The sequence below is a fragment of the Hyaena hyaena genome, unplaced genomic scaffold (assembly GCF_003009895.1).
Source record: "Hyaena hyaena isolate Hyena2069 unplaced genomic scaffold, ASM300989v1 scaffold_77, whole genome shotgun sequence".
Taxonomy (NCBI): domain Eukaryota; kingdom Metazoa; phylum Chordata; class Mammalia; order Carnivora; family Hyaenidae; genus Hyaena; species Hyaena hyaena.
The window spans coordinates 1,203,219-1,229,470 of record NW_024080708.1 but is presented as its reverse complement, the minus strand read 5'-3'; the positions used below and the strand labels follow the sequence as shown (position 1 = coordinate 1,229,470).

Genomic DNA, 26,252 nt, shown 5'->3' with positions numbered 1-26,252 from the left:
TGACAGCTCAGAGCCTGGAGCCTGCTTCAGATTCTGTGTTTCCCTCTCTCTCTGCCCCTCCACTGCTCTGTGTCTCTCTGTCTCTCTCTCTCTCTCTGTCTCTCCCTCAAGAATAAATAAACATTAATTTTTTTTCAATTATAGAAGGGGTATCTGGCTGGTTCAGTCAGTGGAGCATGTGACTCTTGATCTCAGGGTTGTTAGTTCAATCCCCACCGTGGGTGTAGAGATCACTTAACAAGTAAAATTTTTTTAAAAAATTAGAGAAAAAGCATAAATGTAAAGAAAGTAGAGAGAATAATAAAGATAGAAGCTAAAATTAAAGCAATAGAAACTACAGCCACCACACAGCTCCCGCTCCACACAGCGCCCCCTCCCCTGTGTCACAAACATAGACACACATGGATGTATGTGTGGATAAATAAAATCAAAGTCAACAGCTCTATAAAATAAACCACCTACTTCAGCAGCCTATTGTTTCTAAAAGAGATTAAAATGTATACTAACAGGAATGAAAAATGAGGTATAGCCACTTAAGTAAAACACTGAAGTCACTATGACACAAAATTATAAGCAACACTGTCAACAACTTTGAAAATGTAAAGAAAATGAACAAATTTCTAGCAAGACACAGAATATCATAATGAACACAAGACAGTAGGAACCACAGGGAAAAATATTAAAAAGTCTCGAGTTCTATTTATCCTTAAAAAAAGGAATTTGTGTTGCTCAAACTGTCCTAGATTTATATAAAGCACCCCAATATATTCTACACACAAGTTTTTAAAAATGTGATGAAAGAATGCAAGAAAGAAAAAACTACAGACCAATTTTGCATATGAATATACATGCAAAATGCTTTCCTAAAATATCAGCAAACAGAGTGCAGCCTAGTATTAAAAACATTATTCACTCTGATGAAGAAGGGTTTATTTGAGGATAAGCCATTGATCAGAATAATTCTTTACATCCTCAAATTCTTTTTAAAGATTCTGTATTTAATTTTTTTAATGTTTGTTTATTCTTGAGAGAGAGAGAGACAGAGCATGAGCAGGGGAGTGGCAGAGAGAGAGGGAGACACAGAATCTGAAGCAGGCTCCAGGCTCTGAGCTGTCAGCACAGAGCCCGACTCAGCGTGAGCTCATGAACCGTGAGATCATGACCTGAGCCAAAGTCAGATGCTTAACCTACCGAGCCACCCAAGAGCCCTGATCCTGTATTTTTTAAATGTAACTTCCATACCCAATGTGGGGCTTGAACTCACAACCCAGAGATCAAGAGTCACAGGTTCTACTGACTGAGCCAGCTAGGAGCCCCTCATTAGGCCACATACTAAAGGAGATGAATGCTACCTAATTGTATCAAAAGGGATGATATAACCAAGCAGGCATGGATAATAATAAAACTGTTAAGAAAAAAAAAAAAAAAAAGAAACTTAGAAACAAACCATCTCAATCTGATAGACTGTTCAGGAAAATCCAATGACCATTATGAGAAATAACTCAGAAATAACCTAAGTGAAGTACATCCTGCTTATGCTGCTCCAGGCCTGCATAACCACCTGGGTCTCTCCTAGTGCTGAACAAAAGAATTAAGATGAAGGAGAAATGTTGTGTCTATTGTGGTAGTTGTATGGAACATTCTCCTTCCCCCCCCCACCATCTGTGAGCTCCCTCAGGCCTTGGTGGCTAGAACTAAGTGTTAGATAAAGCAGACGTTGTTTTCCACTGAGAAAGAATGCACTTTGGCTAGATTAACTGGGAGCGAACTGTTAAGTATTTGTTACCTTGTTCCCACCCATAAAATAAATTCCAGATGGATTAAAGGTTTCAATTTTCACATGAAAACCTTAGAAAACAAAGAAAGAGTTTTAGAACCAGAATGGGGGAGGCCTTCGAAAGCAAGATAGGAAGGCTCAGAAGCCATCAACAGACAAATGGGACAACATAATTTAAAAGTTTTTGTGGAGCAAAAGACTCTGCAAAGATCCCACTGAGAGAAAATGGCTACAATTAAAAGAAAAGAGATGGGTAGCCCTATGCTAGAAAGAATTCCTAAATCTTTCTGTAAAAAGGACGACAATCCAAAGATTATGGCAAACAAATAGAAGTGAAAATACAGTTAAGCATTAACTTATTAGGGAAATAGATGATAGATAGATAGATAGATAGATAGATAGATAGATAGATAGATAAGCACAGAAGTTTCCAACCTCATAGGTTGTCAAGGATATAAAATAGTATAAGTGATCGGATGGGACTTCTTTCTACCCTTCAGACCATTTAAAAATATTAATAGGGGCACCTGGGTGGCTCAGTCGGTTGAGCGTCCGACTTTGGCTCAGGTCATTATCTTGAGATTTGTAGGTTTGAGTCCTGCATGGGCTCTGTGCTTGCAGCCCTGAGCCTGGAGCCTGCTTTGGATTCTGTCTCTCTCTCTCTCTCTCTCTCTCTCTCTCTGCCCCTCCCCTGCTCTCGCTCTCTCTCACTCTCTCAAAAAATAAACATTAAAAAATTTTAAAAATATACTGGTAATATTCAGTCCCGGCAAAAATATTGGGAAGCAGCAACACTCTTACACCTACCTCTAAGGAGAAGACTGAGTTGCGACAACCATTTTGGAAGGTCGTCTGGTAGTAACTACCAAAAATGTAAGTACAAGCCTTTGATCTGGCAAGATCTCTTCCAGCAATGTATCCTAAGATGAGCAGAGGCTTATGCCCGAAGGTCTGCTACAGTCGGCAGTGGCAAAATAAATCGAGGAAAACAATCCAAAGGTCCATCAGAAGGGGAATAATAGTTGAGTAAGTTCCAGGACAGCCATATGCTGGAATACTGAAATGCTGGAAGAAAGCATCAGTTATAGCTCTGTATCTGTTGGTCAGGACAGTTGTTCATGATGGATTATTGTTGTTGTTTCAAAAGAGGCAGATGTATGGGACGCCTGGGTGGCTCAGTCCTTTAAGTGTCCAACTTCGGCTCAGGTCGTGATCTCGAGGTTCGTAAGTTTGAGCTCTGCGCTGGGCTCTGTGCTGACAGCTGGGAGCTTGGAACCTACTTTGGATTCTCATTTCCCTCTCTCTCTGCCCCTCCCCCTCACTCTGTCACTCTCTCTCAAAAATAAATAAAGATTAAAAAATAATGTTTAAATAGGTGGGGGAAAGGGCCATATACCCACACGCAGAAATAACTACATTGAATAGAGCTCAGGAACAACCTGTCCACACTCACAGATACTAGTCCCAGGTTTTCCTCTGAATTCTACTCATTGCAGTTTGTGAAATGTGTTTGAATAACAAGCTACAGTGGAATATTTACATGGTAAATGTGCCCTTGTCTTTCAAACCAAAATGCTTCACTTCAGTCTTAAGATTGTAATATCGTGGCTTGATGAGATATTTATTAAAGGGATATGTCATAAGCTAGAAGTTTGCAAATAATTGAGAACAGTCTGCAGTTTAGGTGAGGTCTTCAAATCTGAAGAAAACCTGAATCAAAAAAACTTAGACCGTGTGTGTGTGTGCGCACGTGCGTGTGTACACATGGGTTAGTATATTCCTGGAAAAGACAACAAACTATTAACACTGGTTGTACTCCAGCAATTACAGAGGAAGGAGAAGCTTTTTTTCCAAACAGATCTTTGAATTGATTGTTAAGAAGCACATGATCTAAAATTAAGCACAGAGCAACATGAAATTGAGGAAGATGAGAAAGGAAGAGAAGGCAAGATAGAAGCCAGCCAGAAAGAAAAGATGGGGTGGGGGTGAAGGAGAAAGGGATAGAGAAAGAAAGAGGAAGGAAGGAAGGGAGGGAGGGAGAGAAACAGAGAGGTAGGCAGTGCGTGGGAGAGGAGGATGGGATTGCTGGGCGTGGAGAGCCGCGCTGGGAGCTCAGTGGAGCCTGGGCGGGTCTGGTTCTAATCCCCGTTCGCCTGCTGCCGGCTGCCTGCAGTGGTCTTGAGCAGCAGGGGCTCCGCTAACGCTAATGTGGGAAGAAGCAGGAGCTGACGTAGTAATTTTCGGAAACCATACCTAAGGCGAGGAGAGCAAGCCTCTGGACACATGCAGATGGGAGCGGCTGCTGCAGAAAGCAAAGCAGAAAGGCAGGCGGGGATAGCCCTCGGAGACACCCCGCTGGAGGCTCGGGCTGCACCACATCCTGCTTCTGCACAGGCAAGGGCCACCCATCCCTTGAGCCATTAAGCTCAGATGCAGCAAGTACCTCTTGTCACGAGAGGGTGAGAATCTGGAGGAGGAGGTGTGGAAGCACAGACGAGCACAGAGCACAGAGCAGGAGAGGGAACCAGACAGGCCAGTTATTCCCATCCCGCAGCCAGCTGTGCCCTGCCTTTTTTTTTTTTTTAAATTGAATTATAATTAACATGCAATATTATATTCATTTCAGGAGCACAACAGAGAGATTCAATATTTTCATCCATTACAAAATGATGATCAGTATAGGTCTAGTTACCATGGACATTTATATAAAGTTATTGCAGTACTGTTAACTGTATTCCCTATGTTTAACCATTGAATCACTGTGACTTATTAGTTTTATACCTGCAAGTTTGTACCTCTTGATCCCCTTTGCCTATTTCACCCATCCCTCCTCCCACTCTCTCCACTGGCCACCACCAGTTGAGTGTCTGTGACTTTGAAGGGGACTCAGTGGAAGGTTCCTCTCTCCACACCCTGGGGTGAATAAGCCAGGGGGCTGGGGATGGAAGGATCGCTACTGGGGAGAGGTAGAGGCCCAACTCTGGAGAGGAAAAATCTGGAGCTGGAGACATCAGCCAGGAGCTGAGCCCCCTTATCCTGCTGGCTCTCACCGTCCATGTTGAGGCCCTTCACCCAGGGAAAGAGGTGGAGCACCCAGGCCCCACTCAAACCCCCAGCCCTGCCACTTGCTAATGATGACCTTGGGCAAACTGCTTGACCTCTCTGGGATTCAGTGTCTTATTTGTAAATATTATCACCCCTCCAACAGGGTAATAAAGAAGCAGGGAAACAAACAGAGGAAAAAAAAGAGAGATTGAAGATGATCATATACATGAAGAATAGCCCCCCTGGGGAAAAGTTGAATTCTCAATAAATCTTAGTTATTATTAGAACATTAATTAATGTGTCATTCGTGTGCAGAGCCTTAGACCAGGTGCTGGCTTTAATAGCTGCAGAAGTTCCTAGATTCCATCTCCTTCAACCATCTCCAACCCTCCCCATCTCTCCTTCCTGCCCCCACCAGTGCCGGAACTTAAATTCTATCTTGCCTTGGAGTGTCTCCAGCTGTTTGCTCATTTTCCACCAGCCCGCTGTGCCCCCCCCCACATTCCCTTGGGGCACACCTTCACTTGAGAGTTAAGCACCAGCGCACACATACACCCCTCCAAGCCTCCTGTCTTCCAAGTTGCCGGGGCACCGAGGGTGAGTGGAGGGATTTTCGGGGGGGGGGGGGCAGTCTTCAGCCACAGACCCACACCCAGAGAGAACTGAGCAAAGACACACTGAGCCGTGCTTGGGAGGCCTTTCGAGGTGCAGAATCTTCTTGAGGCAGCCAGCAAATAGCAAATGCTTAAGGGTTTTTTTGTTTTTTTTCATCCAGCACCTACAGTTGCTGGGTGTAACCCTAGCCTCCTTCCTCTGTGAAATGCGTGAATGTGCCATTGTCAAGCATTCCATATATTGATTTGCTCACATTTCACTTACTTGATCCCTCTCTGCCCCCGTTAACCTCGTATGACGGGCACTTGCTCTTTCAAATCCAGGTCGACCCCCACAAATGGCCAAGTGTTGTAATGGTTAACCAGCCAACCTGCCACTCTCTGTCTCTGTTTGGAACAAACTATTCTGTAGACAAAAATGTGGAGTGTAAGGAGGAAGCCAAGGATTATTTCTTTGAACCTTCACTTGTTTTGCCAAAGCATAAATATGATGCTGCAGAATATGTCTAAATGTTCCTAAAATAGACCCAGCACTGAGGCTGTGTTCATGCCGGGCCATTCCCAGAACTGGTTTCACTGTCCAACTTGAAGTCACTATCTGTGCAGAAGGTGGTGAGGAATTCTCACTTGATGTGGTGCTGAATAGTCAATCCTTCAAGATTAGGAAAGCTTCTTGATTTAGGAGACATTTGTTATGGAAAGATCTCAGTTCCCTTTGGGGAATCTCTCCCCTCCCATATCCTACCCCGCTTCTCAGGCAGATTATAGTCATGGCAAGGATGTGCCTGCCCATGGGCAGCCTGGACCACTCTGGGCAACTGTAACTCTCCATATTTTCATTTGTTATCTCCAAGTTGCTCAAGGTGGACATGCTTCTTTAAATTATATTTAAATAAAATAAAATAAATGAGATATTAAAAGAAAACAACAACAACAAAAAACCCTTATTAGCCACCTCCCTTGTCTTCAGCAGCACCCACCATTGTGCCTTTAAATATATATATCTTTATGGGGCACCTGGGTGGCTCCGTCGATTAAGTGTCTGACACTTGATTTTGGCTGAGGTCATGATCTCACAGTTCGTAGGATCGAGCCCTGAGTCGGGCTATACGCTGACTGTATGGAGCCTGCTTGGGATTCTCTCTCTCCCTACCTCTCTCTCTCTTCCAAACTAAATAAACATTGAAAATCTATCTATCTATCTATCTATCTATCTATCTATATCTTTATTATGTATGACTACAAAAGTTAAACATGATTGTTGTAACTATGGAAAAGTTATGGGACCTAATCAATGAGAAAAACATCAGCCATGCCTAAACTAATGGACATTGTATAAAATACCTGATGGGTACTCCTCAAAACTCCCAAAGCCATCAAAAACCAAGAAAGCTTGAGAAACTGTTACAGTCCAGAGCCAAAAGACGTGATGACTAAATATAATATGGGATCTTGGAACAGAAGAACTAGTGAAAAAATTAAGGAAAGACTAGTGAAATCTGAATAAAATGTTGACTTCAGTTGATAATAATGTGTCAGTATTGGTGCATTTGTTGTGACAAATACACCATAGTGATGTAAGATGTTAAAAATGGGTGGGGGGTGCCTGGGTGGCTCAGTCAGTTGAGTGTCCGACTCTAGGTTTTTACTCAGGTCATGATCTCACGGTTTGTGGATTCGAGCCCCATGTCATGCTCTGCATTGACAGTGTGGAGCTTGCTTGGGATTCTCTCTCTCCCTCTCTCTTTGCCCCTGTCTTGCATGTGTTCTCTCTCTCTCTCTCTCTCTGAAAATAAGTAAGTAAATGTTTAAAAATTAAATCAAATCTTTAGACAGACACACATATTCTAAAATTAAAAGTTTATTTAAATCTTTTCAGAGGGACAAAAGAGGGTTGGATGGTGATTGACCAGAATGGACACAAGGGAACTTTCTGGGTCCATTCTAAAGTTCAATGTCTTGAGAGACTTGGGCCACACAGGTGTATTCATTTGTCACAAAGTGTCAGGCACTTAAGACTTGCTCAATTCATTGCATATAAGTTTTATCACAGAAAGGAAAAAAAACTAAAGAAATATTGAAATTCAGTAAATAATATGCATGTTGAAGTGTTTTGGGAAAAGAGTACTGATATCAGCAACTTTTTCTGAGGTTAAAGTTAATATAAAATCCTTTAAAATATAAGCCAGATTGAAGGGATGGAGAGAGGGAGAAATCGTTGGAGAGATACATGATAAAGCAAACAAAGTAAAATGTTAAAGGCAGAACCAATGTGGTGAGAATATTAGTCCTTCTCATTTTCTGTATGTTTGCATTTTTGTCATGATGAAATGTGGATAAAAAACTGCAGAGATATAAAGTAGATAATTCTTATAATCCCCCATCCCAGGAATAACCTCTGTTAATGCTGTTGTGTATTTCTCTACAATGTTGTCTACTAAACTCATCTAATTGTTATGTGGGATGCAACTGGACACATACAGTTTGGTACTCATTATCTCCGTTCAATCATTTCTTTAAAAAAACATTTTTAATGTTTTATTTTTGAGAGAGAGACAGGGTGTGAATGGCGGAGAGGCAGAGAGAGAGGGAGACACAGAATCCGAAGCAGGCTCCAGGCTCTTGAGCTGTCAGCACAGAGCCCAATGAGGGGCTCAGACTCACCAACCATGAGATCATGACCTGAGCTGAAGTCGGATGCTTAACCAACTGAGCCACCCTGGTGCCCCTCCATTCAATCATTTCTCCTGGGTGTTTTCCCATGGCATTCTCTTTAATGTGACTGCATAATATTCTGTCATGTGTTTATAGAATAATTAATTTTCTTTTAAAGGAAATTTGAATTGTGCACAAAAGTTTTTGTCTGGTGGCTTGTTTTTTACTATTACAAACTTTGAAGTTGTAGGTATCATCACACATAAATCTGTGTACTTTTGTGAGTATACCTGTGGCATAATTCGCTAGAAATGGAATTCTTGGGTTAAAAATATTGTGGCAGCCTGCACTCATATCACCATGGAATGAAAATGTTTAGGTCCCCACACCTTGACCAAGACTCATTATTCCTGATTTGTTTTTAGTTTTTTAAATCTGAGAAGTGGAAATATATACATAATTGTTTGTTTCAATTTTAATTTCTGCACTAGTGAGATGAATGTCTTTTCTATGTTTATAGGTCTTTGTAGTTCTGTTATTTCCTGCTCATTCTTTATCCCCATTTGTCTATATTTTAAAAAAATTTGTGAGCACTCTTTATAGTGTATATGGCAGATATACTAATCGTAAATTGCCCACAGTGTAGCTTTCAAAGTGTTTATGGTGGAAGTGTTTTTGCATTGTCTTTGGTTTTGCCACTTTCCTGTTTTGTGTGTGGCTTTTGTCATTCTCCATGCCCTTTCTTTCACATCACAGGAGCCTTTTGAGGTAGATAAGACAAGAGATATGAAAAGGTCACAGTTGCCTCAGGGTGACACAGATAATGATGAACCATGGGACTTGAGCCCCGGTCTTCTCAGCCCTAGTCCAGTACCTTTTCCATTAACAAGAAAGGGCAGGAACAGTTATTTCCAAGTAAGAGAAGAGAGAACTTCTGTCTGTGTGCCTGTTGCCAATCTCTGCTGGCAGACAGTTCCATACTACACCATCATGGCTGCCAATCTCAACTGGGCCTTCCTGCTGCCCCATGCTCATTTTGGTTTCCTGATTAGTTTGCTTAGAACCTCCTCCACAACAACAATTTCAAACATTCTTCACTTTTCTCCAACCTCCGGTCACCATCCCTCCCCTTTCCGCTGTCTCATTTCACAGACAGAATAGAAATTATCAGCTGGGAACGTGCAACTGCCTGCCCTGCCCCCTCCTCCCAAATCATCTAACTAGGTACATCCTGGTCCAGTGCTCCCTCTCTCCTCCAGTCATGAAGGGAAGGGGAGGAGGTCCCATACTTTGCCATATACCCCAGGATCTGGCTCTAGCTATTAGCCCCTTTGCTTTCCTGCATCCTCAGCTTCTCCCTTTCTGTTGACCCTCAGCATTAAAACATGCTCAAGCCTCTCCTTTCTTAAGAAATAGAAACAAATGGGGCACCTGGGTGGCTCAGTCGGTTAAGCTTCTGATAGGTCATGATCTCACAGTTCGTGAGTTCGAGCCCCACATCAGCCTCTCTGCTGTCAGTGCAGAGCCCTCTTTGGATCTTCTGTCCCCCTCTCTCTCTGCTCCTTCCCCTCCCTCTCAAAAATAATTCCCTCCCAAAAATAATTTAAAAAAAAATTAAAAGAAATAGAAACAAACACAAACACCTACCTCCGACCACAGGTCCTCCTCCAAGTTACTTCTTCTAATTATGCAACCGGAAAAGCCAAGACTCTGCCTTAAAATGAAAATGTCTGGGACGCCATGTATGTGGTGCAAGGCCACTGCAAACCTGCCTTGAATGTAAGAGAAGAAAGATTGCTTGCAGTAGGGGAGACAAGGCTGGTCTGGGGGGAAATGGGGTTTTAGCTGATCAGAGATGAGACTGACTTGGGAGACTGGCCTGGATCCTGGTCCCGCTCTGGCCCACTGGGCTGGGTTGAAGCCCCTCTGGTGAAAAGACTGGACAGAAGCAACAGACTTTGTAAACGACTTGGTTAGTACCAAGGTTCATGGGCTGATGGAACAATTCACTAGTGACTTTACGAGACTCTAGGTGTAAGTGGGCTTAGCTTTGGCCCCCAATAACCCAGTATGGAAGAGAATTAGAGACAGGATGGTTAGTCCAGCCTTGACCCATAGCTCAGCTCTCTAGTGGCTCCTAGGACACCAACATGGTTCCAATGGCCACCCTCACCAACAATAGCAGATATGGACAATGGGACCTGGAATAGAAAGAAAAGAGCAGAGTAGTGAGTACAGCCAGCAGAGTAGTTTATAGGCACATGGAAGGTATCTCTTTGGGGGGAATTCTCAGAAATAAGAGGGGGCCAAATTCTGACCTGGAGCAGCTGAGGGACGGGGAAGTATACAAACCTTGAGCATAACCCTAAATGTGACTCAGAGTCACAGGCTGAAGGGGCTGGGAGGCCTTTGGGTCACAGGACCATGCCCAACACCCAGAGAGTCGCCAAAGGCAGAAGAACCAACATTACGTTCAGAGGCTAGGGCTCTACCTCTCTGAAACATCTCTCATCTTTCCCAAAGGATGAGCAGCGCATATTGAAGACAGGGCTCCAGCAGCCTGTGAATGGGCTTCTCTGCTCCCTGAAGGAGCAAACACGAGAAGTAGGCTCTGTCAGTGTATTTGGATTGGGTCTGGGCTTGGAGGAGAAATGCTGCTTTTCTATAGATAGATAAGAGCAGGCTTGTTTCACCAAAGTCTGGGACTTCCTTCTGCTCAGCTGACAGGGCTCCCTGGGACACTTCCTTGAATCAGCTACAGAAACAACTGCCCCCTCCCTCCCCCTCCAGGCATTGTGCTTGGATTCCAATTCTCTGCTGAAACGGTCTCCACTTAGGAAAGCTCTAGTCAGTGTCACCGGATGTGCACAGGCAGCAGCTTCAGCCATGGGAAGAAGTCTTTCCAACTGGCAATCGGTTCTGACCCTGACCTAGATGAGAGAGCAAGAAAGGTTGTCACTGCAGCTGGACTCAATGGAAAGGAGCAGAAGAACAAAGACAAGGGAGAAAGAAACAGAGGTGGGGTAGAAAGGGGAAATATAGAGAAGCGTAACACTCTTTTACCTGTTGGTTGCTTTTTGATAGAAGCTCCTAGAAGCCTACAGGTTGCTCAGACAGCACTTGTTCTGGGTGGCTCTATGAGATGGGGGCTGAAGTTTGTTGTGAGTCCCAGTGGCTGGGCTTCATGAATGCTACTATAGACCTTGAGCACCAGCAGAATTTTCTATGGGAAAAGCATGTCTCTGATAAACTCCTGTTAATCCTGAACTAGGAGATCTCAAATAACCACAAGTCTGCCTTTAGGTCACTATACATCAAAATTTTTGAAGAAGATGGCAGGAGAGATTTTTTTTTAATAAAAGCAACTTTCAAGGAGTGATGTGAAGTCAACTCAGATTTTAGAACTTTTTGTACTGCTCTTAGAGATACTAACCTGAGCAACCAACACTTCTGACCTCTCAGCTCTTGCAAGATCCTTAAACATTCGGGATCCTCAAAGAAAAATTAAGTAACATTTAGAATTTTAGCATTGCATGCATTCTACCATATTCACTTAAAAAATTGTTAAGTGTATTTATATTTTTGAGAGAGAAAGAGAGAGAGCCAGAGAGAGGGAAAGAGAGAGAGAGAGAGAGAGAGTGAGCGAGCAATCAGGGGAAGGGGAGAGAGAAAGGGAGACAGAGAATCTCAAGCAGGCTCAGCACTGTCAGCACAGAGCCCAAGGTGAGACTCAAACTCACAAACTGTGAGATCATGTCCTGAGCCAAAACCAAGAGTCGAATGCTTCACCAACTAAGCCACCCAGATGCCCCCATGTTCTCACTTTTAAAAGGACAAGATATTTGTATGGGGTTTATGGAGGAGAGAGAGAGTTTCCCATCTTGCAAGTTGGTTAATCTCCCTAAACACCTAATACCAAGATGCTTCCAGATTTATTTGCTCCCTTAGGTGCTCAAAAAAACCAGGCCAGAGAATGGTCTGCAATAAGTCATCTCCCTTCCAAAGTTCTGGCTCTCTACCTATTCACTCACAGGGTTCACACAAGCTGTACCCATTTCACTGTACAAGAGGTAATGTGTTGAAGAGCCATCTATTTCAAGCTGCTGTAATTTGAGTTTAACCCTCACGGCTTGACTCCAGTCTGAGGTGACCCCGAAAGGGCCTTCTTACTGATAGCAGTTGGCAACTCCAGTCTGGTCATCCGTGATCTCAAAGACCCTGATGAGGATGGATCGCAGAATTTCCTGGATACTCAAGATCACTGAAATGGGTTCATTGGCCTTTATCGAGCAACAAATAACAATCGCTAATCAATGTGCCTTTTTGCATGCATCTTCTTACTTACCTAACCTGGTTATTACAGGTGGGCCCTGTTATTACCATGAGGAAACTGAGACTCCAGGAAGCTAAATCACTTACCCAAGGTCACTCAGCAAGTAAGTGGCAGGACAGGAGTCTGATCCAAGGTGCTGTGCTGACTCTTTCCAAAGCTTCAACTTTCACTTCATTTCCAAGACTCTCAAAAGAAGAGTCTACCCTAGCTGCCTTCTGTTCCTACCACCAAATCGTTCCTTAACCCTGGTCCCCAGTAACCAGCCATCTGGAAGGTGATCAGTGACAATCATAAGCAAATCCAATGGCTCGTTCTCAACCCTTCAGTTGCAACATACCTGCAGGATCAGACACTCACTCCTTCTTAAAACTCTCCTCTCCTTTGGCCTCTGCAATTTTCCCCATTTTTTTTGTTACTGCCTGATCTCTTCTTCTCTGTCTTCTTCAGTGGATTCTTCTTATGCCTTCCCCTCCCCCACATAGATGTAGATTTTCCTTAAGGCTCTGTCCCCAGCCTTGCCCCTACCCTCCTGGATTCAAGTATTATTCCTCTGTAGATGGAATGGCCTCTGAGAGAGGCAGCACCGCAGAATGGCTATGAGCACTGACCCTAAAGTCAGTCTGCCTGAGTTCCAGTCTCCTCTCTGTCACATGCTAGTACCTCTGTACCCCTGTGTGCTCCTCTGTAACATGAGGGTTACTTGAGATTGGGTATGTAGTGCACTAGTCCAGTGTCTGACAAGTAGTAAGCCTCATGCAAATGTTTGCTATTGTGTAGGCTGGGCCCCCAGACTCTAACTTCCACCTGTACTCTACATCCACTGCAACTGGTTGCTTTATGTCTCCACCCTGAAAGTCACTAAGAAACTCACCATGTCCGTCATTGCCTCCATGTCTCCTTCATTTCTACCTGTGCAAGATCCCACTTTTTATTTACTTATCTCTGTTGGGGATCACCACTATCCCAATCAGTATGCCATCCAAACCATCCTTCCCACTTCCTTATTGGTATTCCATTGGCTACACAGCTCTGCCAGTTCTTCCTTTCCGTATTCTCCAATCTGGGCTATGTAAATGTTCCGAAATTGATCATGGTGATGGTCAAACACCATGTGAATGGAGTAAATGCCGCTGAATTACACACTTTAAAACAATTGAAATGGTAGATTTTATTTTATGTGTATTTTACCACAATAAAAAAAAGTTATACGTGTCTCTCCACTCCCACAGCTACCACTGTAGTCCAGGCCATTGGAATACATTCCAAGCCTCCTAAGTGATCTTGGATGTTTCCACTTTTGCCTAATCCCAAAGGCACTGATCCTTTGGAGTGCTTACTTAAAGTTTAGGAATCTTAGCCCACAGGATGAAGATCAAACTGCTTAGTGTGGCAAGATCCTTCATGTCTTCCCGAGTGTGGCTCTCTTCACCTTTATTTCACATTTTCTTATAGTTGCTTTATATTGTGGCTGAGGGTGCTAATTGGCCATGAACTATGGAGTAGAGATTAAGAGAACCCTCTGAACTTCAAGGGAAAAAAATCAAGAGGGAGAGAAAGAGTAAAGAAGGAAAAAAGACAGCTCTGGATTTCGATTTTAGTTCAAATCCCAGCTCCCCCACTTACTAGCCCTATGACCCAGAGGAAGTTAACTTAACGTGTCTGATCACCAGGCTCCTTCTCTGGTGCTTTTGTAAAAATTAATACTATGCTACAAACTGGCTGTGAGGATTGAATTAGGTTAACACATGCCACATGTTCGCAATACTTCAGTAAAAAAAAAAAAAAGTACTGGGTTTTTAAGCTTACGGGGAAGAAAAAGAAATGATGTATGTTAAATGACATAGTTTTCCAATAATAATTAGAGTTGTTTTCTCAGTGCTTAGCCCAGTGTGTGGTCCATATTGAGAGCTAAGTACATTTTTTTTTTTTTGGCTGTTGTTGTTATTGTTAATATCATTATATCTGGGGCTAGGATCAAGCACAAGGGCAGAGAGCTTAACCTTGGCAAGTGAAGGAGCGTGTCTTCCTGAGAGTCGGAAGAGCTTGAGATGGCTGTGTACAGATGGGTCGGATGGAAGCTGAAGAAACTTCTGTCATTTGGCCTCAATCTTTTCAGTAATGAAGGAGGTGAAGTCATCTCCTGAGAATGAAGGGGAGGGTTTGGGCTGGGGGCTTGAGGAGAGGGCAGGAAGTTTGGAGCAGCTGCTGTAGGGAATGTGATAGGGAGTCAGCAAGCGAGGAATGAACGGATTGTTGAACAGCCAGAGGGGCCAGCTTAGGGTAGAGAGCATGCGTTGGCAGTGAACCCGATGAGTAGAGCTTCTCCAACAAGCCAACCGTGGAAACAGTCACCTTCAAGGGGTCACCCAGGGCTACAGATTGGAAAGGCAGGAATTGGACAAAAGTTAGGGTGGTGAAGAATTCTAGGGTGGGCACAGAAGTAGTGGAAATGTCCACGGACCTGGGCTAAAAAGGAAGGCTCACTTATTCATTCAACAGATATTTAACTACCACATAATACGTAAATATCATGCAAGTGCCCGGCATGGGAGATGTTGTAAAAACCAGACACACAAAATCCCTGCATTCAACATATATCCACACAAAGACTTGCACACAAATGTTCATAGAAGTTTAGTTCACTCATTTTGAAAAACTGGAAAGAAACTGATGTCCTTCAACAGGTGAATGAATAAACACTTTGGTATATCCTACAATTACTGAGTAATAAGGAGAAACAAAGTATTAATACATGCAACAACATAAGTGAGTGTCAAAACCAGTAAGCTGAGTAAAGGAAATGAATCTGCATGATTACCTTCATATAAAATTCTAGAAAATACAAATTAGTAATAGTGACAAAAAGCAGATCATCAATTGGCTGTACCAGTAGGAAGAAGGCACAAAGGATCAAGGAAAATTTTTGATGGTTGTGGATATCTTCTGTTCGTTAACTTGACTTTGGTGATAATTTCGCCACTGTATACATATGTCAAAATCAATCACATTATATATTTTAAGTGTGTGTACTTTTTAATGTTAATTTTACTCCCCCCAAAGTTATAAAAATACTTAAAATTTTTTTATAATTGGCTTGAAAAAAAATCCCTGCCTTCATGGAACTTACAGCCTAAATGGGAGAGACTGATAATAAACTAGTTAGTAAACAAATATGGTATTTTTAGACCGTGCTTCATACTGTGAAATTAAAATAAACGAGGTACTGGGATAGAGAATAGGGTGGGGGTTGGGAGAAAGGAGCAACTATAGATAGGATCATCAAGGAAGGCTTCTGGGGAAGTGGCATTTGAGCTGAGACTTGAATGATGAGAAGGAAACAGCCATGAGAAGATATGGAGGAAGAATATTCCAGGCAGAGAAATAGTACATGGAAAGGCTCTGAGGCAAGAATGAGCTTGATGTGTTCAAGGAACAGCAAAAAGTTTACTGTAACTTGAGTTTAGTGAGCAAGAGGGGAGGGTATCAAGAGATAAGGTTTAGAGAAGTCTTGTAGACCATGGGAAGGAGTTGGGATTGTATTCTAATTGTGTGGGTAAGCCAACGAAGGGCCTTAGGTAGAGATGAGACATGATCTCATTGTTGTATGAAGAACTAACTGCAGGGGGTCAAGGGTAAAGGCAAGAAGACCAGTTAGAAAGCATTATGGTAAGAAATCCAGGTAAGAAATGATGTGGGTGTAGGGGTGTCTGGGTGGCTCAGTCAGTTAGGCGTCCAACTTCGGCTCAGGTCACGATCTCACAGTTTGTGGGTTCGAGCCCCGCGTCAGGCTCTGTGCTGACAGCTAGCTCAGAGGCCGGAGCCTGTTTCAGATTCTGAGTCTCCCTCTCTCTCTGACCCTCCCCTGCTCACGCTCTGTCTGTCTGTCTCTCTCTCTTTCTCAGAGATAAATAAAACATTAAAAAAAAATTTTTAAAGAAATGATGTGGGTGTAGACTAGGGTGGTAGAAATGGAGATCATGAGAAGTAGTTATATGTAGAATTCCTTTTGGAAGTACAGATGAAAGGACTTAGATCCTATATTGAATGCAGAAGAGTGAGGGAAAATACAGACTCGATATGACTCCTGTTTTAGCCTAAGCAACTAGATAAATAATAGTATTACCATTTGCTTCCCCCCCCCCAAAAAAAAAACAATAGGGAAGATTAATATCGCAATGCCATAGACCACCAGGAACAAATCTGCAGTTGAACAAATTGGGTTTATGACTCATGGCAACAAGGGAGGATTCATACCACAGGGAACCATGAGTGTCTCAGTAAGAGGTATTAGAAAACATTTATTATTGGATTGGAGCTTATCTTAGGTGATTTGGGGAAGGGTCCAAGGAAGTGAGGGTTTGTTCTGGATTGAATGCTTTCAGAAGGGACAGTAGTTCTGTGACTGGGTATCTTAATAACTCTTACTGGAATGAAGTAAGACTAAAGCTATAAGGGGGAGAGAGGTGTCAGTCACTCAAATTAGGTGGGAAAGGAGGATGTTTGGTATTTGTGAGTTCCACCATAACCTTGTTTTTGTCTGTGCCTAGATAACACTACACAGTGGTCTTATTTTGTCTTACTTCATCATGATCACAGAGATATGTCTTGTCATTAAACTCATCTGATGTTGGCATTCTGGGAAATGGAACATGAGAATAACATGGCCAACCTATGAACACCAGGCCAGCTTCTAAACAATGACCAGTTCCCAGCAAATTTGGGTGGGGGGAGGGATTCAAAAAAGCTTTGATTTGGACATGTTAACTTTGAGACAGGTTTGGATACCCAAGTAGAGATGTTAAGTAGGCAGTCTGATATGCAAGTCTGGAGCTCAGAGTAGGGGATTCTGGGGTTAAAAATATATAAATTTGGGGATCATCACTGTTAATAGGGTATTTACATATGAAGAAGATGTTTTGTATGTTGGGACTAGTCAACATCACCAAGAGAGAGAATAGATGGAGAAGAGAAGAGGTCCAGGATGGAGCCCAGGGCAATTCAACAGCAGTATGAACCAGCCAAGGAGACTAAGAAGAAAAAGGACTGGTGAAGAAGGAGGCAAGCCAGGAGATTGAGGAGTTACAGAAGTTAAAAGAAAGTTTCAAGAAAGGAACATTAAATGCTGCTGAGTAGGGACACCTGGGTGGGGGCTCAACCAGTTGAGCCTCCAACTCTTGATCTCAGCTCAGGTTTTGATCTCAGGGTCATGGGTTCAAGCTACGAATTGGGCTCCAGGTGTGGAGCCTACTTTAAAAAAGTGCTGCTGTGTAGTCATAGAAATGAGAACTGGGAATTGTCAACATGCAGGTCATTAGTGACCATGACAAAGCCGTTTCATTGCTGCTGTGTAGGTGACAACCTGCTGCAGTGGATTGGGGCATGATTGGAAGCTACCTTTAGTGAACCTTTACCATGAACCAGACACTATGTAGGCAGCTCAATCTTCACCACAACCCCGAGAGGTAGTTTGTATTTGTTTTATCCATTTTACAGAGGAGGAAAGGCAGTTTGCCTCTAGAGCCCATGCAATATGCACCACAGTATTCTGTGTTAGTGGGTAATGGAGAATGTGGAAAGGTGGGAGCTCTTCAACTGATCCATCCTTGAACTTGCTACAGGGAAAGCCCAGACCTCTGAAGGATGGTGCCAGTTACTTGGGACATGAGATGAAGACTAACCCAGCTGATTCCAGAGCAACCTGCTCCAAGTAAGATTTCTCACTTGGCTATGGCCAGAGTTTGGGACAAATGTATAGAAAAGATGGCATGAAAATGATAGAAATTCCACCCTTGCAAGCCCTCAGGGACTCTGTCCTACTATTTCTTCCCTTCCTCTCTTCAAATATTCCTCTCCAGTGTCCTGTTTGCTAAGTTAGCCTTCCAATAGACAGAGGTCTAACTGGAGAGCAGGCCAAGGGCATCTTTCCCCTTCTGCCCATCCCAATTATTCCCAACCCCACCCGCATCCCACCCTCCACCCTAGGAGACTCCCATGGAAATGCAGGTGCCCTCCTAGATGGCTGAAGTTTGAATCTACCAAATACCCTCCTCCGGAACTGGTGAGGATAAACAAAACAAGCCAAAGTGCTGTTCTTGAGCTTACCACAATGGTGGGACTGTCAGAGCAGCCTTACCCATCTCAGATTTGAGAGTCTAGGACAAGCCCCACTTCATGCCTTTCACCCTCATAAGGTGTCTGAAAGCCACCATTAAAGATGCATTTCTCCCTTTTTTCGTGGCAGCCTGGAGATGATCAGCTGCTTCAAGATGAAGCTGAACATCCCTTTCCTAGGCGCTGGCTTCCAGGAACTCAAGTTGACAATGAATACAAACTTTATACATTGTATGAAAATCACATGGCCACAGAAGTTGCCACCGACACTCTGGGTGGAGAATGGAAGGGTTACATGGTCCTAATCAGTGGTAGGAATGACAAACGAGGTTTCCCCATAATTCAAGGTGTCTAACCCCATGGCCATGTCCACCTGCTACTGGGAAAAAGTCATTCCTGTTACAGACCGAAGAGGAGTAGAGGAAGAAGGGACAAATTTGTGTGGGGTTGAATTGTGGAGGCCAATCTCAGTGTTCTCAAGTTGATTATTATAAAAATAAAAGGAGGAAGAGGAGGATATTCCTGGACTCACTGATACTACTATGCCTCATCACCAGTGGGCTCCCAAATCTAGCAGAATCTGCAAACTTTTCAATCTAAAGAAGATGATCATCTACCAATGTGTTGTGAGAAAGCCCCTAAAGAAAGAAACTGAGAAAGCTAGGACCAAAATGCGTAAGATTCAGTGTCTTGGGACCCCATATGTCCTACAACACAAATGCCAGTATACTACTCTAAAGAGAGAGCATACTTAGCAAGAGAAGGAAGAGGTCACAGAATATACTAAGCTTTTGGCCAAGAGAATGAAATAGGCCAAAGAAAAATGCAAGGAACAGATTCCCAAGAGATGGAGGCCATCTTCTCAGAGAGCTTTTTCTTCTGAGTTTGGGGCCAGTCAAAACGGAGATTTTTCTAAGAGTAACAAATAAGATCAGACATCAAAATAGATGATTCTTGGGGCACCTGAGTGGCTCAGTTGGTTAGGTGTCTGACTCTTGATTTTGGCTCAGGTCATGATCTCATGGTGCTTTGTGGGACCAAGCTCTGCGTCAGGCTCTGTGCTGGCAGCATGGAGCCTGCTTGGGATTCTCTCTTTTTCCCTCTCTATCTTCCCCTCCCCTGCTTGTGCTTTCTCTCTCTCTCTCTCTCTCTCAATAAATAAACAAACATTTAAAAAAATATGATTTTTTGGATCATCACTGGGATGAATAGCAGATTAGACATGAATGAATATCATTAGCCCTTGGTGACAGGGAAGGAACAGTTACGTAGGACTGGAGCAGCAAGTGATGATGCTTAGAACAGGAAGGGAAAATATAAGATAGATACCAATTCCATAGGTTTGTCAAGGGCTGGTCCTGACCACAGTGCCCCCAGAGGAGCTGCCCATGAGAAAAGGAATGAAATTAACATGCCTCTTGTCTCTATTCTTTTTCTTCCAGGCTTGCTGGAGCTGCAACCCCTCCCTGCTAGATTACACTGAGATCCTAGAGGTGCCAAGGGGAGGCCCCCTGTTTCTTCAGGGACCTGAGGTATTTTCATGAATGGACATCTTGTGGTCAGGTATGTGGGAATTCAGCAAATTCACAGTGGAAGCCAGTCATCCGTGACCACCCTAGTCCTCCCCAGGATTCTGAGAGCATCTGGTAGTAAGAGGAGGATGTGACTTGAGATACGGTGGGAAGTACAGTATACCCCTCCCCCGAGCACCTTCCACAACACAGGTAAACATTTCAAGGTATCACCTTTTTCTGATTTCACCAAAATCCACAACTAGAGATTCTCTCCTTGAGCTTCACCTTTAACTTGTCCTGAGTGAGCTATCATATAATCTATTTTTTAATGTCTATTTATTTTGAGAGAGACACAGAGAGAGTGTGAGAGCAGGGGAGGGACAGAGAGAGGAGGAGAGGGAGAGAATCTCAAGCAGGCTCTGCACTGTCAGCATGGAGCCCTATGTGGGGCTTGAACCCACAAACTGGGAGATGATGACATGAGCTGAAGTCGGATGCTTAACCGACTGGGCCATCCAGGCGCCCCTGAGTGTGATCTATTATAAAATGTGAAGCAATGATTAAGCCCTGCCATGTCTATATGAAGTAATTTAACTCCTTGCCTTTTTCTCTGACTTAAAAAAGCACTGTTTCACAAGAACGTGAATGTATTTAATGCTACTGAACTGTACACTTTTACAAATGAATAAGGTAAATTTTACCTTATGTATATTTATTTTATTTTTTATTTTAGAGAGAGAGTAAGTGGCGCAGAGAGGCAGAGGGAGAGAGAGAGAATCTTAAGCAGGCTCCATGCTTAGCAAGGAGCCCAATGTGGGGCTTAATCCCATGTCCCTGGGATCATGACCTGGGATCATGATGAAGAGTCGGATGTTCAACCGACTGAGCCACCCAGGCGCCCCTACTTATGTATATTTTACCTCAATTTAAAAAATGTATGAGGTATCCTCCTGTCTGCCCTGAGTGTATTCATTTCAGAGGAAAAGGCCGAGGCCACAGCTTTTACCTAAACCCTGCCCTCCACTAAAACACAGCTGATTGAGGGACTGGCGGGATCACCTAGGCCCAAAGTGCGCAAAATTCATTGTCCCGGTGTTCCATGTGTCCTGCAACATTAATATGGGAGTATTATTCTGAAGAAATAGTATACTAAGAAAAATAAGGAAGAGGCTAGAGAATATGCTAAACTTTTGGCCAAGAGAAAGAGGCCATAGACAAGCACCAGGGACAGATTGCCGAAAGACAGAGGCTCTCTTCTGTCTCCTATGTATGCTCTGAGGTCTAGCACAGAAGAAAGAGTTGCTTTAATCACTTTGTCTTCCTGGACAGGCTGTAGGTATGGTAAGTAACAACAGGGGCTGAAAAGTGACTTCTCATCCAGCTTCTTCTCCCAAAGCCATTTTGATAGGTAATTCAAGTTCACCTAGTGTTGGCTATCGACTCCCATAACCCACCCACCTTTGGTGGTCTTCAGTCGTTCTCTCTTACATTCATAGAACATTCTAGATTGCTCTTCCTCCTGCCTCCCTCATGAAGCCCATGATTCCTTCCCTTCATTCTCTTCTCTTCTGCCCTCTTTCAGTTCTTGACCCGTTGTCTTCAAAGTCTACATTCCAGTCCTGGTGGAACCCTGAAAGTATAGTATTAATTGTCATATTTTTTTTTTTAAAGAGGGCACTGTGGGCCTGTGAGTGAAGGGAATGATAGGATGGGGAGACAGTTATGCACAGATCCCTAGTCATCCAAGATTCTGAGAATGGGGGAGATCGGCTCAGAAATCGAGGAGCCAGTGGCCAAGTCCCTACAATCCTCTCCTTTAAGTAATAAGAGCAGACTGTACATAGTGGAGAATTTTCTCTCCTCTGCCCCACCTTCCACCCACACAACTATCCAAAGGCACTCCCCCAAGGAAAGAAAGAGAAAATATAAACTTAACGCCCTATGCTTCAATAGCTGCTTTACATCTAGCTTTTCCCCATGCATGATCTTACTTGATCCTCAAATCCCCACAGCTGTGGAGACAGGCCCAGGGAGGTTAAGCAGCTCTTTCTGAGAAACGATGCCAGCTACTTGGCACAGCCAGGGCTCTGGACCCCAGTCCTTCTGATTCTGGTCCTGTGCTCTCCACCACACTGTGTCAGGCAAGATTGTCTGGAAAGCCACCCAGTCCCTTTTCTCTTTGTTGATACAAATCATGGGCAGATCCTTGGTTTCCAAAAGAGATGGCAAATTGAAAAGGAGAAGATGGTAACTACAAACTAATGAAAGACCCCATTTATATCCCTCTAGAAAAGTCCATCAATCGACAACACAGAACTTTGTGCATAATGAAAGAGAAGTTTCCGTTTATTTTTGCTCTGTTGATGAGCACTTCCAGACATTGGAACTCAAAATATCTCCTAGTCGCGCTCTGTTGGAAGCCTCAAATGACAATTAAGGAAGCATGAGTCGTTTTCTTCATTATTGTCACGGAGCAAAGATCTGACCTGACCTAAAACAGGATCTGCTTACACAGAAGGGAAAAATAGACTCGCCGGATGGGTTGAAAAAAGAAATCACTCCAATTTATTAGAATCACGTTCAGGAAAAGGCTAACATTTCCCCCAATTTGTACAGTCAGCTCAGGCTGTTCAGGAATACATTATCAAAACTGCCAAGCCACTGGTTTTCTTTTCTTCTATCTTTTGCTGACCACAATATGATTCCCTCAATACTGTTGACACCCCCATTGGCTGGTAGAGATTTGAGTGCCCAGACCTCTGGGAAACTTCACTCTCTGGGACACAGTCTCAACCCTGAGTGTATTTGGAAAAAGTGACTAGACAGTAGAGGAAATCGTCTTCCCCGGGCCAGGTCACTTTTCTCACTGGGAGAGTTTTGTCGCTCCTCTTGCTATGTGCTCTTTACAGGTACCGTACCATCATTTTAAAAAGTTAAAATGTTTTTAAAAGCAGAAGTATTTTTGCAGTGGGATTTGTTTGCTCACAGCTGGCAATTAATGTTAATTATGGGCATCGTCCAAGAGGTTCCCAGCTTCCTTTATATATATATAAAGTGATTACGGTTCATTGTCGGAACAACTGTGTGTCCGCAATTATGCAAGATAAATGAGGGGCATTGCTGTACTTCAAACACAGGGCTGGGGACTGTTCTCCCCACATGCCCCTATCATGGCTGGGTATTTGTGCCCTCCCTTTACATCCACTTTGGCGGCCATGAGATGGCTCTCACAGCATCCCCTCTCTTCTTGTCATTGTCTTGGACTTCTGCCCCATCCCTGGCCCCCACCTGCATAGCTTTGATGCTGAAACTAAAACTAGAGATCGGCCAATGGGGCAAAGGCAGCCTATCTTTAAGGAGTGGATCCTGGAAATGAAAGTAAGTTCATTTAACTTATTAATAGCTCCAGTAAAATAGCAGATGGGCTACAAGGTCAAAGCCAATGCCTCGAATGAGGTTTCCGTACTATCACTTCATTTAAGTGCCCCATAATATGTTTGCCTTGCTGTCACAGAAACCAGCAGTGTTTAAGCAAGTTGGCTTAATGCTAAAAGGTGATTTTTATGTGTGTTTGATGAAGCCCAAACAGCCATCATCAGGTATAAGCATTTAAGCCCTGAGCAGGCAAATTCTGATGACCTTCTTGAGGCAAGGAGAACAAACCAATAAACATGCACCGGTAGCTTTACCCATCATTGCTAAGATGGCTTAGTTGAAGTGTCGTCCCTCTGACTCAAGATGTACACTATTTGATGGCTTTTTCTCTTTTAATAAGCCACATGATTAAGACATCCAAAGGTAGCTTCTAAAACCTACCTTTGATAATAGCTAATAGGGATGGGTATGAGAGGGTTTTTTTTAAGTGTATCCCAAAAAACTACTTAAGTGGGAAACCCTTACTTCGCACTGTGATATTTCAAAGTAGTTCAGAGTTAAAAGGGGAAAAAAAAGAAATCAGATACCACTTTTGAAACAGCTGGAAAAAAAAACCCCATTTAACCATATCAACCTTTTCTTCACCCACAATCACATCTATGGTATTGGAATTGAATATATAGATCTAAATATCGCAACAACCCAACCCTCACATCTAAACATCATTTCCTTTTCTGTATAGTAGCGGGTCTCAAGGCTGAGATCTTTGAGAGAAGAGTCTTAGGTTATTGCTTAAACAACCTTTATTTTACCTGCCTCTGACATTACCCAGGTTACAGGGGGAGGGGAACGTCTGAGACTCCTGTTCCATACATGAAGCAGACCCCTGCCACGGCAACTGAACTGATACAGGGGAGGCATTTGGAGGTATGGAGGTGATTCACCCAGCAACAGTTACCCACATCAGAAGATGGCCACACTGCTAAAAATCAGGCCCGTTACCTTTGGGATGACAAAGGGATGCAAATAAGTCATACAGTTGGGGTCATGGATCTTCCCCTCTCCTAGGAGCTTCCCTCCCCCTTCAGTCCCCATGAAGTCCACTCTAGCCCACAGACTGCTCCTAGTGTCCTGCTAGCTCCCTGCTGCAAGAGGGAGGGAGCGGAAAGATGTCTGGGGTCTCCTCATTTTTCTTTGTCTCAGTCCCTAAGGCAACAGGAAGCTGGAACCGCGGCCGCCGGCCTGGCAGTGATGGCAAGCCCGCCGGCCCCGTGGAGTGAGCAGTCCCAGAGTGAGACGGCCCAGAGTTCTGATGGACTTCATTGCTTCACTTCAATGCCAAGTGCTGGACGTGTTGGATTCAGTTCCCAGGGGGCTGGAGCGTGGTGTCAGGGCTGTCTGAAGACAAGAGAGCACAGGCAGTTTAGTGCAGTTGGGTGTGCGGGGCGGGGGTGGAGGCATGGGGTGGGCGCGGGGGCTGGGAGAGGAGGGAAAAAAGCGTCTGGGGTGGGTAGGGTGGTGCTTCTTCCAGGGCCTGCCGGACGAGGTCAGGGGGCCTCTCCTTCTCTGGGCCTCAGGTGAGGCGGCACCAGGAAGGAGGGAAGGAGAAGGCGGGCGCCGCGCCCGGGGACGCGGGAGATGAGGAGGGCGCGCGCAAGCAAGCGGGGCCGCGGTTCTAGACCCCCTCGGCGGCGGCGCCCTGGGCCGGGGCGGGCGGCACCCCGGGGGCGAGCTGGCGGCGGCCCTCGGCCGGCAAGCCGGCCGCAGTCTCGGCGTCGGCGGCGGCCCACTCGTGCACCGCGCAGGCCTGGGCCGGCTCGTCCTTGGCCTCGACGAGCTTGCGGGAGCGGGTGTAGGCCAGGATGAGGCCCCCGGCCAGGCAGGCGTAGAAGATCATGATGAGCAGGATGTAGAGATAGGCGTCGTCGCCCTTGGCGCTGGTCGCCTCGCGGCCCACGAACGGGTCCGGCACGACCCCCATGCCCGTGCTCGGACCAGGGCCGGCGCCCAGGCCGCTGGTGTTGCCCCGGTGGTGCAGCTCGAGCAGCAGGCGGCTGAGGAGGGTGCGCAGCCGCTGGCTCTCACTGCAGTTCATGGCTGTCGGGGAGTGACACGGCGGCTCCAGGACGCTGCTGACCTTTCCCCCTGGGCGAGGGAAGAGAGCGGGAGGCGTCGGCGGCGGGAGCGGCACCCGGCTCCTGGGCGGGCAGTGGCTGGGGGCGCGGGCTGCGCAGGCCTCCTTATCCCCTCACTCCCGCCCTCCTCCCCTTCCCCACCACGCCCCCTCCGGCCCGAGGCCGCCTCTTCCCAGGCTTTGGCTGTCTCTGCGCTCTGGGGAAAGGGGACAGCTGGTTGGGGGGAGGAGAAGGGGACAAGGGAGGGGGCGAGGCCTGGAGAGGGGCGGAGGGACGGGGGCGCGGAATGCGCAAGGCCCCAGGCGGCAGAGGCTGGCGGGGCGGCTTGCTGGGGCGAAGCCTGGACCCTGGGCTGCGGAAGAGAATTCCTTCCAAGTTCTGGCCACCTGCCCTGCAGGCCCGGCTTTGGCCCAGAGACAGTATCTGGCCCCCCAAGGCAAGCCATGCCCCAGGGTTCCGTCAGCTCTGCCGCACGGGGGACAGTCCAGACGGCTCCCGCGCATCTGATGGCGCCTGCTCCCGTAGACCAGGACCTTGGCCTATCTCTAACATCCCTAATTCCGTCCCCCGCGCCCCGAGGGGAGAGCACGTTTTTCTGAAGATGCTCGGGACAGATTTGGTGACTGAATCAGAGAACGACCTGCTGGTCTTCCAGAAAGGTTTGCGACAATATACCAGCTTCCTTGGAAGTAC

The 26,252-nt window shown here is 45.0% G+C and overlaps 1 protein-coding gene across 1 annotated transcript; it reads right to left on the bottom strand.

Annotated features, from left to right (window-relative positions):
• Positions 1-24,709: 24,709 nt before the first annotated feature.
• KCNE5 (potassium voltage-gated channel subfamily E regulatory subunit 5) lies at positions 24,710-25,619 on the bottom strand. Its single transcript, XM_039233510.1, has one exon. The coding sequence runs from the start codon at positions 25,517-25,519 to the stop codon at positions 25,100-25,102; it is 420 nt and encodes a 139-aa protein (XP_039089441.1). The 5' UTR covers positions 25,520-25,619; the 3' UTR covers positions 24,710-25,099.
• Positions 25,620-26,252: the final 633 nt, after the last annotated feature.